General features: G+C 39.3%; 1 protein-coding gene across 2 annotated transcripts in view; it reads left to right on the top strand.

The window, feature by feature from the left end:
- syt7a (synaptotagmin VIIa) overlaps window positions 1-21,681 on the top strand; it is a 614,610-nt gene that overhangs the window by 506,835 nt on the left and 86,094 nt on the right. For both annotated transcript variants that reach the window (XM_048607228.1, XM_048607227.1), the window contains one exon: window positions 9,876-10,011. In XM_048607228.1, coding sequence (XP_048463185.1) covers window positions 9,876-10,011 — 136 coding nt within the window. The remainder of the gene's footprint in view (window positions 1-9,875; window positions 10,012-21,681) is intronic.

Genomic DNA, 21,681 nt, shown 5'->3' with positions numbered 1-21,681 from the left:
GTCAAAAGACCTCCTTGATATTCATCAGAATTACCATCAATGAATCCTTCACCACCAGCATGGTGTTAATGATATTGCTTGTCACCATTGAACATTAAATCAACTATAAAAGTGAATAAATATCCTGGTTACAAGAGCAGGTTAAAGGTTAGATATTTTGTTCAGTTGGCAGTCAGGAAGGCAAAGGCAGTGTTAGTATTCAGTTTGATAGGATGAGAACACAAGAGCAGGGATGTACTGCTGAGCCTGTATAAGGCTGTGGTAGACCCAAGTTGGAATGTTGTGAGCAGTTTTGGGTCCCATACCTAAGGAAGGATGTGCTGGTCTTGGAGGGGATCCAGAGGAGGTTCACAAGAATGATCCCGAGAATGAAGAGCATGTCATAGTAGGAGTAGTTGAGGACTCTGGATTTGTATTCAATTAAGTTTAGAAGGATGAGAGGGATCAGGGATCTTATTGAAAGTTACAGAATACTGAGTTGCCTGGACACAGTGGATGTGGAGAAGATGTTTCCACTAGTAGTAGATACCAGGACCCGAGGAAACAGCCTCAGAGTGAACGAATGAGATGAGAAGGAATTTCTTTAGTCAGAGAGTCATGAATCTGTGGAACTCATTGCTTCAGAAGGCTGTGGAGGCCAAGTCATTGAGACATCTAAAACAGAGATAGATAGATAGGTTCTTGATTAGTTATGGGATCAAGGGTTACAGGAAGAAGACAGGAGAATGGGTTTTATGAAACATATCAACCATGATTGAATGGTGGAGCAAAGTCGATGGGCCAAGTGACCTAATGCTGCTCCTATGTCTTGTGGTACTGCCAAGTAACTTACAAACATATGATACAAGGAAAGATCACAACTTGCTGGTTCCCATCCAAAAATACCTACCATCATGATTTGGAAATATATTGTTGTTGAATCAAAATCCTGGAGCTCCCTCCATTGTGAATTGGAGGATCTACCTACATCAAATAAACTGAAATAATTTGAGAAAGCAGCTCACCTGTACCTTCTCAACAGCAACTAGGAATGGGCAATAAATGCTGGCCCAGCTAGCAATGCCCACATCCCAAGAAAGAACAAAAAAGGCCATGATCTTACTGAATGGTGGAATAGGCTCGAGGGTCAAATGGTCCACTTTGCTATGGGCCATCAGCAGAATTGTGCTCCACCCATAATCGTGCTCCACCCATAATCTGCAACCTTCAGTGTATCCTCCACTGTACCGTTACCAACAAGCCAGGGCATCAACTTTTCTTCATTGAGGAATGCAGGACGAAAACCAGAAGCAGCACCAGTCATATGTAAATATAAGGTATCAAACATTGTGAAGCTATGAAACAGGTTCACTTGTATGTCAAACAGAGAAAACAACATGTGATAGACTGAGCTAAGCAAGCCCACAACCAACAGATTGGATATAAGCTCTGCAGTCCCACCACATCTGGTCGTGAATGGTGGTGGGCAATTAAATAACATACTGGAGGAGGAGGCTCCACAAGTATCCCTAACCTCAATAATGGGGCATTAGGACACCCTAGCAAATCTGGAGACAATGAGAATCAGGGAGGAGAAATTCTCTGCTGGTTGGAGTCCTATCTAGTACAAAGGAAGATGGTTGTGGTTGTTGGAGGTCAGTTGTCTCAGCTTCAGGACATCTCTGCAGGAGTTCCTCATAGTAGGCTCAACCATCTTCAGCTACTTCAATCAATAGGTCAGAAGTGGGAATGTTTGTTGATGAATGCACAATATTCAGCACTGTGACTCCTCAAATACCATAGCAGTCCAAAAACAAATGCAGCAAGACAGGCAAGATTTTCAGGTTTGGGCTGACAAGTGGCAAGTAATGTGTGCAAAACAAGTCCCAGGCAATGATTATCTTCAAGAAGAGAGAATCTAACCACTGCCCCTTGACATTCAATGATATTACCATCGCTGAATACCCTACTGTCAACATTCTGTTACCATTGATCAGAAATTGCTCTAGACTAGCTATGTAAGTACTACGGCTACAAGAATAGATCAGAGGTTAGGAATCCTGCAGTAAGTAACTCACTTCCTAACTCCCCAAAGATTGTCCACCATCTACAAGGTACCAGTTATGAGTGTGATGGAATACTCCCCACTTGCCTGGATAACTGCAGCTCCAGCAACATATAGAAACTTAACACTGTCCAGAACAAAGCAACCTGCTGCTTTTCTATGTGTTTTATTAATTTTGCCACCAATATGTAAACTATTTAAGCTTAACAATGGAATAGACCTTATTGGCTTGCTCACCAATAGAGCAAGAACCTATTCCTGTAGAGTGAGAAGGGTAGATAAGTGAAAGAAAACAAAATTCTCATTCCTTCCAATTATCAATTTGAGTTTGTCCCTCAATTCTCTTAACTGCAGTCAATTTTCTTGCTTCCTGACTCCTTGAAAACCTGTCCAACTCAGCAAAAGGTAAAGTTGCCGTAGTCTCAGAGGATAGTTAGGTTGCTCTCTTGTCAGAGAGTGATGACTAGTAGTAAGTTTAACCTGAGATTCTCCACATCTCAGGTGAGGGGCAAGGTTGAAAAGGCAGACTTTCATGGTACCCACAGAAGTTAAACCCATGTTTTTGGCATCACCCTGCTTTGCATACTAGCTATCAAGTCAGTTGAGCTAACTGATTACCGAACCACCAACTATAATGTATAAGTCAGGAATGTGATGGAATGATGCCCACTTACTTAGATGAATGTGGTTGCAACAACACTCGGGAATTTCATCCAAGATGAAGCAGCTTGCTTGATTGTCGCCTCGTCTACTGCCTTAAATGTTCATTCTTCTCATATCTACTTTCTCCATGTGTGTTCCAAAGCCTGTTGTGCTTGACCAATTTGTTGAGCTATCTTCAGCATTTCTGAAACCAACAACTTTTACAATCTCATAGAAACATTGCCAACTGCAATGTTCCCCTCCAAATCTCATGTTCTCCTGGATAGGAAGTGTAGTATTGGTCCTTCAATGTTGCCAGGACAAAATTCTGGGACTCTGTCCTGACAGCCCTGTATGAAAACTATCACCACATGGTCTGCAGTATCATCACCTTCAAAGGTATTCATGGCTGGGTAATAAATACTGGCGTTGCTTGTGAATACCACATCCAGTGACCAAATATGAATAAAGTACTCAGAATATTTTGTGGAAAGAAAACTGCAATTTCTTTTCTCCGGTTGCACCATGTAATATCTATAATTGCTTTCTCAAGATTGTACATTTTCAATTTATAATTCTATTACAGTAAATGAATATTTGTATTCATATTTCTGAATCAATTGGACAATTAATCATATTTTCAAATAGATATTTTCAAGCTATTGGCATACTTGTCAAAGTGTATTCCCATACATAGTTTATGAAATCACCACACATTCTAACAATTGTATCCATGGAAGGAATATTATCACTGTAGGCTGTATGCACAAAGGGATAGATTTTCTCTGTAGCTTTTTGAAGGCCATCACCAGTCTCTAATATGGGTTAGAAGCTCATACTTTTACGCAAAGTGATTTTCCTTGGGCAGCCAATTAGTGACCAGATGACAGGTTCCCTTTCCAATTAAGGAGGGTGACTAAGCTCTTGAAACAGAGCCTATCAATCAGACGCTATCCAAATTGAAAGAAGAGCATGCTGCAATTGGAGGTGAGTGGGGGAGAAGACGCTTCTAAAAGGGAGCATCAACTCCCCCCAACTTCTTAAACTTTACACTAAAAACTGGCTTCTGCAACCTGATTACAAATGTGGGAAGGGAGCCTGTTGCTGGTTTGGTGCCTCCAGATCCCCGCTGCTTGCAGTATTCTTGAAGCTGACTAGAAAATCCAAGATAACATCCTTTAATTGGCATTAATGGCCTTTAGGTTTGAGTGTGTAAACCTGTAGCTCCTCCAGCCCTTTTGAAAATGACCCACAACAAGATTGAGTTGACAAACGAAAATACAGTGGTTTTGACATTGGCTAAAATTCAAGCCCCAATGCCTCTCATGTTGCAAATTCCTAGTATAAATTTTGGTTGTCCTGTTAAGAGTGGAATTACCTATTGGTGAGTACCTGTGTTGAATCACATTTTCTAATCAACCTGTTCAAAGATGTTATTGTACACCTCTGGAGCAGGTGGGTCTTGAACCCAGACCTCCTACCTTAAAAATAGGAATATCACCAGTACACCATGAGGGCCCCTTATGTTGAATCTCAGTGCAGAATATTTAATTAATCTCTCCTGGAACCTGCAGCAGGAGAGAGACAAATCATCCTTGATAATCACAGATAGCTAAAAATAGGATAATACAGAGCTATGCCTGGCAACCTTACAAATCATCTTCAAAATCATTCATTTTGGAGAGAGGCATATTTTGCAACTTCTACAAAATGTGGGAAAGAGCATTGTTGGATGTTGGGCATTTAAAACAAAATGTATTCATGCGAGTTTAAATTAAATGTTAAAAATGGCTTTGAAAATGTTGATTGGCTAAGCATTGTTTCTGCAAAGATAAATAATTTCATAGTCTGAATCAGCCATTGAGAAACACTTCAGCCTCAATCTTCTATCCCACTTTTGCTTCTGAACTGGCAGATTGATTAAAAGGGACATAAACACTCCATGATAGTTAACTGTTTGAACATGTTGAACTGTTTTCCTCAAGATTCATAAAGTTTAAACAGTGGCGAATTGTCAGAAATTTGTTTTAAATCAAGCAAAATACGTGGTTGATGTGCAGCCTCATTAATCAGTCTCACTTAATTCAGTCATGTTGCTCTGTACATTCACATACTGTCCAATGATGAAACAGCCTGAAACGTCAGCCTTCCTGCTCCTCTGATGCTGCTTGGCCTGCTGTGTTCATCCAGCTTTACACCTTGTTAGCTTAGTATTGTATGTCTGGTTTCGCCTCACCAAGTGTTTTCTCCTTCTGTTTTTACAATATTGATGGTATGCATATTGGGCATATGTAAAAGGTAGACTATTTAATTCAGGTGTCAAGGGAGAAACATGGTTGACATCTAAAATTGAGTGAGTCAGATGGGCGATGGAAGACAACTGCAACAATGTTAGATGTGTGGTTCTACTTATGGAAATGGCTTACACCAAGAAAATGTCTGCTATCAACTTAAATGCAGAACCATGACTAATAGTGAACTGGGATACTTTTTACACAGGTGAGAAAGATGACTCAAAACTTTAATAATTTAAAAGTGAATAGAACCGAAACAAGTAAACAGCCTAATATGGTCAGAATATGAAATAACTTGGTTCATAATGAAAAAGACCAAATCAGCTGACGAAGTGAATTTTAGTTCAGTTTTTGCATGAGAAAGGACTAGAACAGAGACAATGAGAGGAACATGAGTGAGATCAGGAGAAATTGAAGTAGCCATGATCTCCTTCTCGGTCCAAGAAACATATATCCAAAGGTATACATCTGGTAAGTGAAACTGTGGAACTTGGGACCCATCATCTTATTCAATCAAATTTTAAAGAGGGGTTCATTTTATTCTATTGATATTTTTACCCAGTCATTTGAATTGTTAATTAGTTACCACAAGTGAAATAAAAGAGCAAACATGAGCCACGAGTGAATAAAAAAAACACTCAGGTCATCTCGAAGCAAAAGGCACTTGCTGCTTTTTCTCATGTCAGTTTAGTTGGTAGTGCAGACTCTGAAATTTTAAAGGGTGTTATTCTTGAGTCATTGTTTCATAGCTATTTGTGATAGGTGAACAGGACCATCACACAAACTCTGCAATGTTTAGCAAGACAGTGTAAAATAACCTCATCAGTTACCTTCTTACTGAAGACAATAGAAAACCATTTGACCAGAATAACAATTTCTGGGGATCCTTTTTTTTTAAACCAACCAATATTAACAGAAATATACAAAGCTCTGATGTGACATGTATTAAGATTGTCACTGAGCTGCTTGCCTGTATCATTATTGTGATGAGTATGAGACAGCTCATGGTCTTCTAATAATTTTAACTAGTCTACTTTAAGCTGTTAGGAATAAAAGAATGTCCAAAGGATTTTTTGCAGATGACATAAAAGGTGCTAATGAAAGGCTACAACATTTGTTCTGGAGCCATAACATGAACTTATCCCCAGTTGAGCACCAGTTTATACATAATTGTCCATGTCACTCAGAATCACAGGATGGCTGGTGTAGAAAATGCGTGGTTGGTGTAGAAAATGCGTGCCTGGTGCAACAACGGTTAATTCTGTCTTCAGTTTAAGGAAGTTGGTCGGGCACCAAATCTATTCTCTTATACCTTTCCAGAAACGTATTTTCACATTGGGTGCTTGAAATAGATGTGTTAAATTTGCATCGAAGAACACAAGTATTGATGAAAACACTTCTAAAATCAGCATGATCAATTACTTTCTAAATCTTCAATGTACAATGTTAAGTTGCCAAATTCTTTGTTTCCCTACACAGAGCTTAACTTAGGCGAAAGCCATAGTAGCAATGGCCTACTTTTGATTTTAATAGCCAAATAGCTGCTTTGAGTGACTTCCTACTGTTTGGTAGGAAAGTTGACAAGCACAAAGAACTGTACTACACAGGAACAGGTCCTGCAGCCGACCAAGACTGTACTGATGCCTTTCTAAACTAAAAACCTTTTGCCAAATGGTGATCCATGTCCCTCTATTACCTGCCTATTCACATATCTGTCAAGGTGACTCTTAAACACTGCTTTTCTATCTCCCTCCACTACCACCTCTGACAGCACGTTCCAGGCACTTACCACCCTCTGTGTAAAGTAAAACTTGCCCCTCCCATCTCTTTTAAACATTACCCTCTTTTAAACTTACCCCAAGCAGCATGCTGAATAGACCCAATCACTAAAATCCATCCAGTCTGCTTTCTGCTACTCCTAAACTGGTAGGCTACTCATTTTGTTGCATTTCCACAAGGGAGTTAAAATGAAGGCCAAGGTAATTCAATCAATGGCTGCTAAAACGGCACGATACAACTGTCGAATCTACTCTGTTCTCAAGTGGAGATCAACAATGAAAATTGCAAGGGACTTTTTTTTCATTGTCTAGAACATAAAGGCTAGTTGCAGCACTGCTGAGAACAACAAATGTTGCATTCACTGAGGGTAAAATCCGTAGGTTTTTCTTTTGTCTATGTATGATTACTATACAACACGTTGCGTTTGACAACTGGACCAATGTTGGAGGTCGTGTTCTTACTCTTACAGTATGTGTGTGCTTTGAAACTCTTGTTGCAACATACATTGCTCTGCTTATAAAGCGTAACTCTTATATGCTTGTACTCTAATACACAAAGAATAAAATGTGATTGCCAATTTCACGTAATGCTTGGGGAGAATGAAAGCAAGTTCAGGTTGGATGCTCAATTGACTTCAATAGAACCAAAATTCATTGGGATATAAATCAAGCATCCAATCCAAAAAGGCCACATTCTCCTGCATTTATTAGGTGAAAACCAGTGCTATAGTATTTCGTAGAATGTAGATGTACAGATGTAATAATGTGACATAAAATTTCATTCTTTAATTTATTATGGGAAATTATGAATAATGTTGCCAGGTTTGGAGGGTTTGAGCTATAGGGAGAGGCTGAATAGCAGGGGCTATTTTCCCTGGAGCGTCAGAGGCTGAGGAGTGACCTTATAGAAGTTTATAAAATCATGAGGGGCATGGGTAGGGTGAATAGCCAAGGTCTTTTCCCCAGGGTAGGGGAGTCCAAAACTACAGGGCATAGGTTTAAGGTGAGAGGGGAAATGTTTAAAAGGGATCTAAGGGGCAACTTTTTCACGCAGAGAGTGGTACACGTATGGAATAAGCTGCCAGAGGAAGTAGTGGAGGTTGGTACAATTACAACATTTAAAAGGCATCTGGAGGGGTATGTGAATAGGAAGGGTTTAGAGGGGTATGTGCCAAATGCTGGAAAATGGGACTATATTTATATAGGATATCTGGTCGGCATGGACAAGTTGGACCAAAGGGTCTGTTTCCATGTTGTACAACTCTAGAAACCAGTTTTAATATAAGAATTTTCTTAAATCTAAATATTGAACCAATTATCAGAGGTTGGACGTTTTCACAATGCAAAATGAACTATTTGAAGTCTAGCTTAATGCTGCACAAGCACACTTGAGGCTATCATTACTTCGTTCTGCTTAGTCTCCTGGTTAATTCCAAAACAAAGCTTATAATGAGCATGAGAGATAGTAGGAACTGCAGATGCTGGAGAATCCGAGACAACAAGGTGCAGGGCTGGATGAACACAGCAGGCCAAGCAGCATCATAGGAGCATTATAATGAGCATGCTTGCTGTACTTGTCCAACTGTGTTGCATTAATGTACTAAGCAGCACCTGTATAAGGTAGCAATAATTTATGACTAATCAACTGAGAAAACAACTTGTAAGATGACAAATGTGACAAGTATTTTTAGTTTGGCTGAATATTTGGTTGATATCTTAGTTAATTATTAGCGACACATCAGTGTAACAGATTTGCAGCAGATTTTCTGCAGCTTTGTCTTCAGGTGCTGAGTTGCTCCAATTTGTTGACTTCAATATGCAGCTAGAATTCAACTGGGACCATTGATAAATTAAATGATCAATTTGGATATTTATAAAGTTTTACTAGCTTTTGCATTTGTATTAGGATATGTCAAGAGCTCAGGATTATTCACCATGAAATTGCCAGTGACCATTAATATACCCAGCAATTTTAACAATGTAAAATTGTGCAAACAAGAGCGGTTCAGATTTCTTTGTGAAAGTTGGCACTCATCCTTAATAGTTACATGTAATGCAAGTTGTATTACTCTCACATAATGCATTGCAGTCATAAATATCACAAGTGCATGAAAATTTGAGATCCAAAGACTTATCAGCTGTGTTGTAAAACTAGGCTGCTAGTTTCCATTATCCATGAGCTTCTGAGCAACAACCAACTGCTCATTGTAAAACCCAAACTAGTGATTTTCCCTAAGTCAGCAAAACTAAGAAGTTACAATCCAAACTAAGTCAAGTTTACATTAATCACTCAACATATAGGAAGGACTCCTGAATCCTTGTGACAACCATATTACTGTATTATTAATGTTCTTATTTTGTGTAACTACTCCTTCACATTACCCATTTGCTAAGTCTTTTTCTATGTCTGTTTCAACTTCTTTCAATTTTCAGACCTCCACACTATTGTATCAAGTGATTGATAATTTGAGGAAAGCCAAGTAGGATTCAATGTTACATTTCTTTGTGATCAATTCATTATCTGCTTACACCATGGTCATATTAGTTGCAGTTTGCTAGTGGCAGAAAATCTCTGTAACTTTGGATAAAGATAAGCAACATTTATAATGCAGTTTCCATAAAATGATGAGTTTGTGGCTTATGTGGCCTAATATTGATCACGGGAATATTATTATAAGTCACTGCCACCTAAGGTTTGGATCATAAATTCAGCGTTAGTTCCATTATAGATGATATATATCAATACACACAAGTGTAAAACTGAAAGTATCTTTCATCAACCTATTTTCCATATTCCATCATTTTCTGGAATATCTCCCAAGTATCGATATAAGTTAATGATATGCTGTACATAATTAGTTAAATTGTCATGATAAATTGCTTAATATATATTAAATTAACTTTTAGTTTTTGAAACTTACGGACTATTTTAAGAATATGGAGTATTTTTGAAGCAGGTTCACTGGGGAAATTATGATCTTTTGCAGCTGTCAAATCCTAGTTAGGCTAGGGAAAGAAAAGGGAATCCAGTCTTCTTGCTAATGGAACATCTCAAAGTTATCACCCTGGTGACATTGGTCTTATGGTCAGATTGTTGACTGTTATTTCTATTTACAGGTTACCCACTGGAAATAAGCCAGTAAATACAACTCCTGTGCAAGGGCAGGTCCCTCAGGATGACTCTGATAGGAGAACAGAACCTCGCTCTTCAGTCTCGGACCTTGTGAATTCGCTCACAAGTGAGATGCTGATGGTGAGTAATCAGACGTCACAACACCATGCAACAACCTGATGAAAAAATTACACCCTTAAATTCCATCCTACAGCATTGATGGGCCACTGCAAAATTGACACAGTCAAATGAACCAAAACTTTGGTCAGTTCACAGAACTTTTAATTGGAGCAGAATTGAGGGTTTGAATTGCCTATACCAGCTCTTAGATTTTGTGTTATGTAAAATGAGATTGTATGAGTCAGCACAAGTTATCAATAATATATTAAAAGTCTTGGAGGAGCTGAATTTTCTGTGAACATCACATTGGTCATACTTTACACACACACCTCAGACATCTTAATTTAGTGTATTCTGATTCACCTTGAGCCAGCTACTAATGTTACTTCAATAGGGAATAGTTCAAGTTCTGTCTGCTCATATGACATGATTTGTTGCATACATTTAGACCCTTGGACACTATAGATAGCTGTGCTACAAAACTTTTAGGAGCTGATTTGGCAAACACGGCTCCCTCAAGGAACACCCATTTCATGAGTACAAACATGAGTACAAAAATCAATGCCAGATTCATAACGGAGTTTCCAGTTATTTCATGTTTTATAGGTTTATGGAAGCTTCTCGGGCAGTAGAGGCTGCACTTGCAGTAGGGATTTGCCCAATGGTAGCATGTAAATAGGACACAAAGATACTCCTCACCTCCTATCGTTTTTTTCTTTGATTTACAACTATGGATACCCAGATGTAGGAAATCTCTATGGATTTGGAAGTTTTAAAGGGATTGTGCAGTAATCAACAGAATAATTCCCATTTAATTTTACCAATTTTATTCTAAGAAATAGGGGTTTTCAGGCTTTTGCCAATAGCTACAAGGCTGACAGTTCAGATATCAGCTATATGCCTATGAGCCTTCCAACTTATCTAGAACTTCCTACTTCTTTTGTCAGATGAAGGCTCTGTTAGGAGGCTGTTCTACATCAGGAATAACTACAGGATATTTATGGCCTAAGATAGGAAATACTGTACTAGTAGGCCCAAAGAAGTGCAAACGTACATGAAAATTGCCTCATTGAGTGCAAATAAATCAATGTTCAAATAGTGCTCCTGGATTAAGAGGACCTCCATACTCTATGAAACTCTGGAATGCTTGAGGCAGTGAGGTTGTCTATTTGATTCTTAAAAGAATTGGCATCACTATAAATTGTAAGATCTGTGCATGATATTTTGCTTTCGGTATACTAAGTAATGTTGAATTATGCTGCAGTTCCTCAGTGACTGTATTATTTGAAAAATGTTGGCAGTAAAGCAGGACTAAATTAAGAGCACAGCCTAAGTTCTCTTGGTGTTTGTTGCTAGACCCAAAGTCAGAAGTCCCCCACCTGCACTATGCAAGTTCAGTTGAAATCCAAAACATTGGGGAGTGCTAACACACCCGATACAATACTTTTAGTTAAATATTTAACGTATTTTAGTATTATGTGAGTACAGCTAATAGTAAATGCAAAGTTCGAGCACTGCAAGCTGTGAGTTATTATATAAATGGACCAGTTTATATTATTCTAGAGGTTAGTGAAGACTTGACTTTTCTGAGGGTCATTTGATCTGCTAACAGATTGGCTTCTGGTTTTATAATACATGATATTGGTAAGTGGGGCTATGGATAAAGGAAAACCAGTGGCTGAGAACCCAAGAGCATTGGGTTTGTTCAAGTCAGTGCTAAATGTAGCATCTGTAATTTAATGCGATATGCTATTTTTTAAGTTTCTTCAAAACCTTACATGCTGTATTGTGTAAGTACTATTTAGGAACAAACAACGGGTCTAGTTCATGTAGTGCAGCATTGTTTCGGAAATTTGAATTAATCAATAACTTGATTAAGCAGCATTCATATTGTGGTAATTCAAAGCATAGTGCTTAAGACATTGAATTAGTAAATAACTCTAAGTGAAAGGAATGTCCGTTATCAGAAACTTGTCTTGATTTGCTAACCTTAGCCTTGACATTCTCATTAGGTAGTCAATAATTGAAACAATGGATTATTACAGACAAGATTTAAAAATATCTGTTGTCAACTCAGTATTGCCTTCACAGCCTGATTTAGGAACGGATATACCTCGTGCACTGCATAATTAGGGCTTTATAACCTGATATTTTCTCAGGTTCAGAGCCTCTGACATCTCCTGAAAGCAAATTGTACATTTCATGCAATCTGCAATATATTCTTAACCAGCTAATATTTTGGCAAATCACAGAGAGATTAGAAAATGACAATTGTATTTTTTTTGCTCTATGTATGGGTCAAAATCCTGGAACTGTCTTCCTAGCAGTAATATGAGCGTACCTACCCTATATAGATTGCAGAGGTTCAAGAAGGTGGCTCACCTCCACCTTCTCAAGGGCCTTGGCAATAGGCAGTGAATTATGGCCTGGCCAGTGATGCCGACATCCTGTGAAGGAATAAATAAAAAAGAAAGTGTAATTTAAGTGTAATAAAATATCCCAAGGCACTTCCCTAGAGCATTATAAAACAAAATTTGATACTGAGCCTTAAATATGGATGGATGAATTAGACCTTGGTATTAGATGCAAGTTTTAAGGAGCTTACAGGGGAAGAAAAGTTAATGGAAGGACTTTCAAAACTTGGGGCTATGATAATTAAAGGCATAGTCATCAGTGAATTAACACATAAAATCAGGGATCTTAAGAGGCAAGAGTTAAAGGAAGGAGTCTGAGGCTGGAAGAAATTCTATAGCAGTATTTAAAGGCCAGTTGTATAACCAGAAGTCACATGAACCAGTGAGCCTTTTTTTTTGTGTGCTTAACATCCTACCAACAAACATTGGATGCCCTCATGTTTACATAGGGTAAAACATTGTCGGCCAGCTAGGAGTTTATTGGAATACTAAAATCTAGAGGTAAAACAATGTTGAGCAGCTTTCAGCAGCAGATGAGCTAAGGCAAGGACACAATCATCTTATTGAAGGCACTAATATGGGTTTTAAAGCCCATCTCAGGTTCAAATATGAAATCAGGTTTATGAACAGCCTCCGCCATCTGTTGCGGTCCTGGTAGAGAACCTTTACTTTTAAAGAGAAAATCATCAAGAGATGAACTGAAAGAACCACCACACAAAGGATGACCCTTAAATAAAACAGAAAAGCAAGCACGAGTAAAATAATATTATCATTTATAACAACCCATGCTATAAATTTTCTATTCCCTCCACCCCGGCTTGATCGTGAAAGTCCATCTTCTTTTTGTGTCCCAATCCAAAGGTATGTCATAGCCTTCTGAATTTCAATTTGATTTCTTCTCAGTATTTCAACTATTTTCTGAGGTATGATATTTCGTTGGACCCTGCCATTCACTTCTGGTTAAGCAATTTTCCAAATTTGTTTCTTGACTTCTCGACTCAAACTTATGTGTTCTCTGCATTCTTCAAGCCAACTGCTAGTTTTGACTGTGAGAATTTGAAGTGGATTTCTTCCTGTAGCGCCGAGCTAGGTAATCTTACGGTTTATCTCCGTTTCTCAGATTTCAACCTGTGCTGCAACCTACACAAGACCAAATCTGCAATAGCCTTCAATGAGAAACACCCAGATAAATTTAAAAAAAACCTTCTAATCCCCAATAGCCATATACGTTTCAAGGTGGAGTATCTGGGATATACCAAACAGAAATGTAAAAAATGATCTACTAATCTTCAAAACAACTAATTAATTTGAGTAAGCCATATAATAATTTATGTCTCTAATGGATATGATTGCACCCTCTCCAGATATTTTGGTTTCTTTTGAGGAAGATTTGTTTTACAGACTAACCGTAGACTCCCAGTTTATTTTAGTCTAAAACCTACGTGAATGATTTAAACATCCTCTTAAAATAAGCGTGGAACTTCTGGCCCTACCCAAAGGTCAACAATAGGTCATTCATTGTCTTAAGTTTCTTAGTTCTACATTTGATATTATAAGGACCTTTTAAATGTAGTGAGGAATACCAGTTTCTTAACCAAGTGTGTCCATTTACCACATCATCTTATAATCTCCCCCACCCTAAATATGAGCTTTATTTGCACCATTTCATTGGTACTTCAAAACAGAAACAGCCCTGGTTCCTGATAGCCTTTATCCTGGCTGCTGGCATATTCTCTCTGCTTTCTCCAACATGTTCTGGACACAAACTGATCAATACAGCAGAGATATACAAAAACTAAAGAAACTCTCTAACTCCCACAGCTCCTTATATGACAGTAATGACGCACATGGCCTGACCCCAGATAGAGATGCAAAGTTCTTATCATTAAATTTAAACCTCTTCTTTGATCCTAAAGGTATATAGACAGTTTAAACCACCTTTTTCTTTTACCAATGACCTTCAAACTTCTCTGACCTATGAAATTACATGAATAACTTAAACCCTAACAGACAGACCATCTCCTCAAAGGATGAATAATCAGGCTGCTATTGTTTAACTTTTAACACTTCATGTCATGGCTTCATTAATATAACATGGGTCTGTTGTTGATTTATAGTTGTTCCAGGTCTGTGTGCCAGCCCTTCGTACTAGGTATCCTTTGCTACATCTGACATTCGAAAAATCTTACATAAGTTTGACACTAAAATTGAGATCAACTCAGCTGTCCTTGCCATTGCCCTCCGCAAATTCACTGATACAAAATAGAATCATAAGATGTAAGAGCAGAAGTTGGCTTTTCAACCCATCAGGTGTGTTCTGCCAGTGAATGAGATCATAGTAGCTGTGATAATCTGCAACTCCTCTTTCCTGCCATTTCCCCATAGCCTTTGATTCTATTACTATCCTCATCCAAGTCATTAACATATATTACAAATATTTATGGCCCCAGCATTAATCCCTATAACACTCCAATAGTTACAGGTTGTCATCCTGAAAATACCCAACTTAGCTCAACTGTCTCTCCTATTAGTTAGCCAATCATCTACCTATGATAATATACTACCTTCAACACCATGGGCTCTTATCTTATTAATTAGATAAATGTGTGGTACTTTATCAAACGCCTCCTTAAAATCCAAATATATTACATCCATTACTTCCTCTTATCTGTAGTGCTTGATACTGCCAATGTCACCCCGTCCCAAATAATTCTAATTAATTCTAAAAAACTTTTCCATCACAAAGTCATGTATGCACTGTTTGACCGTATTGCATATTTCTAAATTCCTCTAAAATGCTCCCCCTTGCCTAATCCTCAACGTGTATTATTTTGTGGTTTCTCTCCTATCTCTCTTCAAGGCCTCTCTGAGCTCCTCCGTACATGCAAGTCATCTTCTGCACCTTTGATCGTATTCACATTGTGACCTTCTAAACTTCACTCTCAGATCCCATGCTAATTAATATAGTTAGCAATTCTCTCTCTCCAGATACATTCCCCATTTCCTTCCTATTTGTCCCCTTTTTCCTTAAAGAAACAAACCTTAACCCCAACCACAAAAACAAAGTTGCTGGAAAAGCTCAGCAGATCTGGCAGCATCTTAATCCCAACCACCTTTTCAATATACTGCTCCATTTTCAGTCTTCCAATTCCTTGAGTTTGTTGTCACCTCCCAAATGCATACCCATTGTTTTCCGCAATTCTGAGTTGATTCCCTCGAATCACATTTCCATCCTGCCATTGTACCAACATATCTCAAGCAAATATTCCAGACACATATTCCCCTCTCCTCCCTTGTCCGCTTTCCGCAGGGACCGTTCCCTCTGGGACACCCTGGTCCACACTGCCTTCACCCCCAACAGCTCCCCACAGCCCTATGGCACCTTCCCCTGTAACCGGCGAAGGTGCAACACCTGCCCATTTACCTCCTCCCTCCCCAGTATCCAAGGGCCCAAACATACCTTCCAGGTGAAGCAACACTTCACCTGCACTTCCCAGAATCTAGTCTACCGCATTCGCTGCTCACAATGTGGTCTCCTCTACATTGGGGAAACGAAGCGTAGACTTGGCGACCACTTTGCAGAACATCTACATGCTACTTGCAAAAAAGACCCTGAACTACAGTTGTCTGCCACTTCAATGCACCACCCTGCTCCCTGGCCAACATCTCTGTCTCTGGTTTGCTACAGTGTTCCAGTGAAGCCCAACGCAAGCTGGAGGAACAACACCTCATTTTCCGCTTGGGGACCCTACAGCCCTCCGGACTCAATATTGAGTTCAATAATTTTAGGGCCTAAACTCTCCCGTGTCCCAGCCCCCTACCCCACACACCAGGCTTTGTTACCACCTAGCCTGCCATTACACCCCCCCTGTTGTTAGTCACTAATATCCCCATTAACAACTATGCACCCTCCCAGCCTGATCGTTAGCAACTCCTTTGTCTGTCCAACTGTCTTTCTCTCTCTTCGGGCTCTATCCTATCGTTTACTCCCAACCCCACCCACCTCCCTATTTTCTGCATATAAACTGACGTTTTCCCAGCCACTATCAGTTCTGAGGAAGGGTTACCGGACCCGAAACGTTAACTCTGTTTTCTCCTTCACAGATGCTGCCAGACCTGCTGAGCTTTTCCAGCAACTTTGTTTTTGTATCTCAAGCAAAGTTACATGTGGCATTTTATATGTACAAAGGTATAGTATCCCTCCCTATCCTTCTGTCTGTAGCCTTTGATATGGTTCACCACACCAGAAGAGTTTCACAAGAATTATCCTGGTAATGAAGGGCTTGCCATATGAGGATCAGTTGAGGACTCTGGATCTGCACTTGATAGAGTTTAGAAGGATGAGAGGTTATCTCATTGAAACTTACTAAATACTGAGAGGCCTGGATAGATTGGACATGGAGGAGATGTTTGCACTAATAGGAGAGATGAGGACCAGAGCACTCAGCTTCATGGTGAAGGGATGAACATTTAGAACTGAGATGAGGAGGACCACCTTCAGTCTGAGGGTGGTGAATCTGTGGAACTCAGTGCCGTGGAGGCCAAGTCATTGAGTATATTTTAGACAGAGTTGGATAGGTTGTGATTATTATGGGGATCAAGAGCTATGGGGAGAAGGCAGGATCATGGGGTATTAGCCATGATTGAATGGTAGAGAAGACTTGATGGGTCGAATGGCCTATTTCTGCTCCTATATCTTATGGTCGTATTTATACTGTCGTAGACAGTACATTACTTAAATTCCAAAATGGCCTGTTTTAGATATAGACCTTGTTTCTCTTGTATTCCAAAAGTGATAAGATGCCTGTTACCCCTGGTCTCACCATTCCCTGTCTTCTAAAGGTACCATCCTATCTCCTCTCCAAAGCATGTGCTTTGTTAGCATCCTTGATTAAACCCCATTGCTTTGTCTTTCTCAATATGGCACGGCATCATTCTCGCATTCCATTTCCAAATAACGCCTCGGGATTAATGCTGGTTCAGCCACGTTGCATTTTCACATAAACTCTGTCTGCTGCATCAGCATCTATGTGTGTTTATGGTTTAACTGGCTTTTCTTTCACCTGACCATTACTGTGAATAAATGAAAATGATCTTAAATGATTTATATGATTATTGCTTATGAAGTTAACCAAAACTCCCAAACCATTCTAATCCCAGCTGGAACTTCATGTGGATTTACAGGTTAACTCATACCTAATGTCATACCTAAATTTCCCACAAATAGCACAGATTCATCAGGATTACATCAGGGTTTAAAGCTTTAATGATCAGAATTGGTTTCAAATTTCTTGCATTTGCAAGGTTGCATTGGGATCTAGCTGAGGTTTTCAAATTAATCAGCAATTCATTAGGGAGATGCAGTGAAGTATATTCTCTGGTAGGGGAATCCAGACAAGAGGGCATTACGTTAAAGTTAGAACTAGGCTTTATAAGTTCAGAAAGCTTTTTTTAAATGTAACTAATGAGAGCAATCACCAACTTGTTCCTTAAAAGACTATTGATGACAAATATTTGTTCATCTTAAGGGCTGTATTCCTATATATGGTAGAAAACAGTGATCATCTTAATGCATAAAATTCAAAAACAAATTATCTCTTTTACTTGCTGCATCTTCAATCTAGCTTCACTTTGCTGTTGGGTAGGACAACTGAAAACATAAAACCTTCTAATACTATCTGAAAACCTGAAAGTGATTTTAACTGATAGACATCTACTTAAATACTTTTTGAAGCTACACAAAGATAGTCAACAACTGTTTCTTTCATGTTTAAATTAACTTAATGGCCATTCACAGCCATTAATTAGTTGGCGTCTTATGACCCAAACACAGTCGCCACTTCCAAACAGCTATGGAGTTTCAAACTGACCATCTATAGACAATCCAGAATATATTGAACAGAACATCTAAAAAGCATTTTATCACAAAGTACTTCTGAGGGACAGTACATTTGAACCTTTATCATTTTCACCGTAATAATATTTGCTTCGCAGGACATGAACAAGGTAACCATGCATAATGTTAGCCCTGTGTGACCTGTTTTAACTCCAACCAATATATGATATTGCCAGTAAAATGAAATATAAGTTTTAAAATAGACAAAAATACATGGTTGCTTTTTAATTAATTAACAAAATGCATTAGAAAAGGCAGACTTGGTGATGTGTTGCAGCTATAGTATGTGGAGTTGGTGGGCACCACATGAGTCTCTGAAGTTTTTGTTGAGGATCTGGAGTTTGAGTTTCAGGCATTATGATGCATTAGGGTGGGAGAAACATACAGGAGCCACTCCTGCTCCTTAGATTGAAGTGTTCAAAAATGGTCAGTGACAAGCAGGTGTGAATATGAATGAGGGATTGTCTTGAATCCAAAAGACACCATTGGAGAATCCTCAACTCTTGCACTTGTCCAACAGACATGAGGGTCTTTGAACCTGCATGGATGAGAACAGGGACTTCAGGAGGATGAATAAACTGACCTCAGCACTGAATTAGGTATTGAAGTTGGGGAGTTAATTAAAATAAAATAGTGTGCTGCCTGGGGATAGTACAGTTAAGAATGTAGATTAAGAATGTTCTCTGCAACTGGAAAATAGGGTCCTGAAGGCTATATTTGCCCTTTACTAGAGTTAAAGTCACTTCTACATCATTACAGGGAGGGGAAAGGTCCAGTTGCAATGGTCCATGTAGGAACCAACAGCATAGGGAGGACTAAGAAAGAAATTCTAAAACAGAAGTTGCTGGAAAAGCTCAGCAGTCTGGCAGCGTCTGTGAAGACAAATTAGATTTAACATTTCAAACTTGCTACAGTGTTCCAGCGAAGCTCAGCACAAGCTGGAAGAACAACACCTTATTTTCCACATGGGGACTCTGCAGCCCTCTGGACTCAATATCAAATTCAATAAGTTTAGGGCCTGAACTCTCCCGTGTCCCAGCCCCCTACCCCACACACCAAGCCTTGTTATCACATAGTCTGTCATTACACACTACCTACTCGTAGTCATAACAGTCTCCATTAACAGCTATTCACCCTCCTAGCCAGATCGTTTGGGCTCTGTCCCCACCTATCATTTACTGTTTAACCTTTCCCGTCACCCGATCTTCTGTATATAAACCAACATTTTCCTAGCTACCATCAGTTCTGGGGAAGGGTCACCAAACCTGAAACGTTAATTCTGATTTCTCTTCACAGATGCTGCCAGACCTGCTCAGCTTTTCCAGCAACTTCTGTTTTTGCTTCTGACTTACAGCATCCGCAGTTCTTTTCGTTTTTAAGAAAGCGATCCTGTTTAGGGAGTATGAGCAACTAGGGGCTTAAGTAAAAAAGCTGAACCACAAAGGTAGTGATCGCTGGATTATAACCAGAGCTATATGCTAAATGGCATTTAATCAAAAAACATCAGAGACCTCAATACATAGCTCAAAGATTGGAGTAAAATCTTAAATTTTATTTAAATCTTAAATCCAATCTTAAATTGGACTCTCCAATAAAAACAAATAGCTTTTTCTCATTCATTCCATCAAAATTCATTGTAGATAGAAATCTGTTTAAATTCTTCTTATCCATCTGAGTTCTAGTGTATATACTCCCCCTATCAGACTTTTCTCCTTGTTACTGCAGTTTTCTATTCTTAACAGCACCCTGGTAAATTTATGCAGCATGTTTGTTTTGATTCTAAAGGTCATTCAATAACTGGATGCTCAAAACTACATAAGGCCTTCGAATTGCAACCCAGTCAATGTTTATATACATATTTATGCATGTTCCTTTGTAATCTATTGCCACAAAACTTCGTTGTGCAGTAGCCTAGAGTTAAAGTGGTGTCTTCTGTGCATAGGAACACTTCTTGTGCAAGCTGTATTGGATGCCAGTATGGTGAAATCAATATATATAGGGACCATATACCAGAAGTATGCAGACTAGGGTGATTATGATACCAGTCAGTGTGTAAAGTTGATTTGATTCTAGCAGTGCCGATTTCATCCTCCATATTCTAGCTAATGCACTCTCTTAACCTCGCACGCTGAACATGCATTCAGCAGCAGGAAGGACCCCACACCAATGCTATTTAAAGGGATCGTCAACCACTTTCAGGTTAGTTGCTGATTGATTTCTACTGGCTGTTGCTGAAGTTTTTAAAGTTTGTCCTGTTACTTAAAGTTAATGAAGTCTAGACAGAATGGTTTTGTACAAGAAAGTCTTGGTTCTGACTTCAAGGGTTCTACTCACACCAGTTGATCTCAGTAATAGGTGCTACAGTGTCCATCCCCTTTGGCCTATGGCATGACAGCGAGAATGATTGGAGATAACCCAAGAGAACAAACTGCTTGATGACAGTGCAGTAGGAGAAAAGGACCTCCCAGCAGGAATAAATAGCCACTCAGGATCTTCACGGAGTAATTCTCCTATAATAACATCACCAAGAATTAATGCATGCAATGATTCAGTCTTACCAAGGAGATATTTACTGAAACCTGACACCTGTTACAGGCAGACCTACAGCCTCAGAGCTTACTGAGGATGACATTGCCAATAAATGTGAATGGAACCATGGCCTTTAATTTCTCTATGTTGTGCTCTCGGCTCAAGCTAGCAGCATCTCTAAGATCTTGTAGTTGACCAAGCAGTGCTACTTATGAAAGATCACTGACACTCCATTTGGAAAGAGGGGAAACATTGCATTCTTTCCTTCTGGGGAGAAATAGGTGGAGCAAGCACACAGCCTTCTCAGAATTGCAAGTTTCTGTTGGTCTATGACACTTGCATTACTTTGCAGACATTATATATAAACTTAAGAATGCATCACAACTGCAAAGGTTTATGCTCCCTAATGTCCGCATTATGTAGATCAATGTCCGCAAAATCCTGGCAGAAGCCACAATGCTGTCATTCCCAGGAAAGTTGCTGGAAAAGTTCTGAGGAAGAGTCACCGGACCTAAAACGTTAACTGTGATTTTTCTTCACAGATGCTGCCAGACCTGCTGAGCTTTTCCAGCAACTTCTGTTTTTGTTCCTGATTTATAGCATCTGCTCCTCTTTCGCTTTTTATGCCATTATTCACCGTCAGTCTACTTGCCATTACCCTTTGAGCAACCATGTGAGACCAAGAAGGTAGCTACTAGGCTATGAGGGTTATTGGCCATCAAGCTGGTGCATAAGCAGCTGTGCAACCAAGCACAATGGGAAACAAAGGTATGGTAAGGGCCATGCTGCCAATACAGCGCACAGTTGGGGTGCTTAAACCCCAATCACAGTCAGCTGTCTCTCCACTCTACA

Source organism: Rhincodon typus, chromosome 17 (genome assembly GCF_021869965.1).
Source record: "Rhincodon typus isolate 14 chromosome 17, sRhiTyp1.1, whole genome shotgun sequence".
In the NCBI taxonomy this organism is placed as follows: domain Eukaryota; kingdom Metazoa; phylum Chordata; class Chondrichthyes; order Orectolobiformes; family Rhincodontidae; genus Rhincodon; species Rhincodon typus.
Note: the sequence above shows the minus strand (reverse complement) of the source record. Positions and strands in the feature narration are given on the sequence as shown.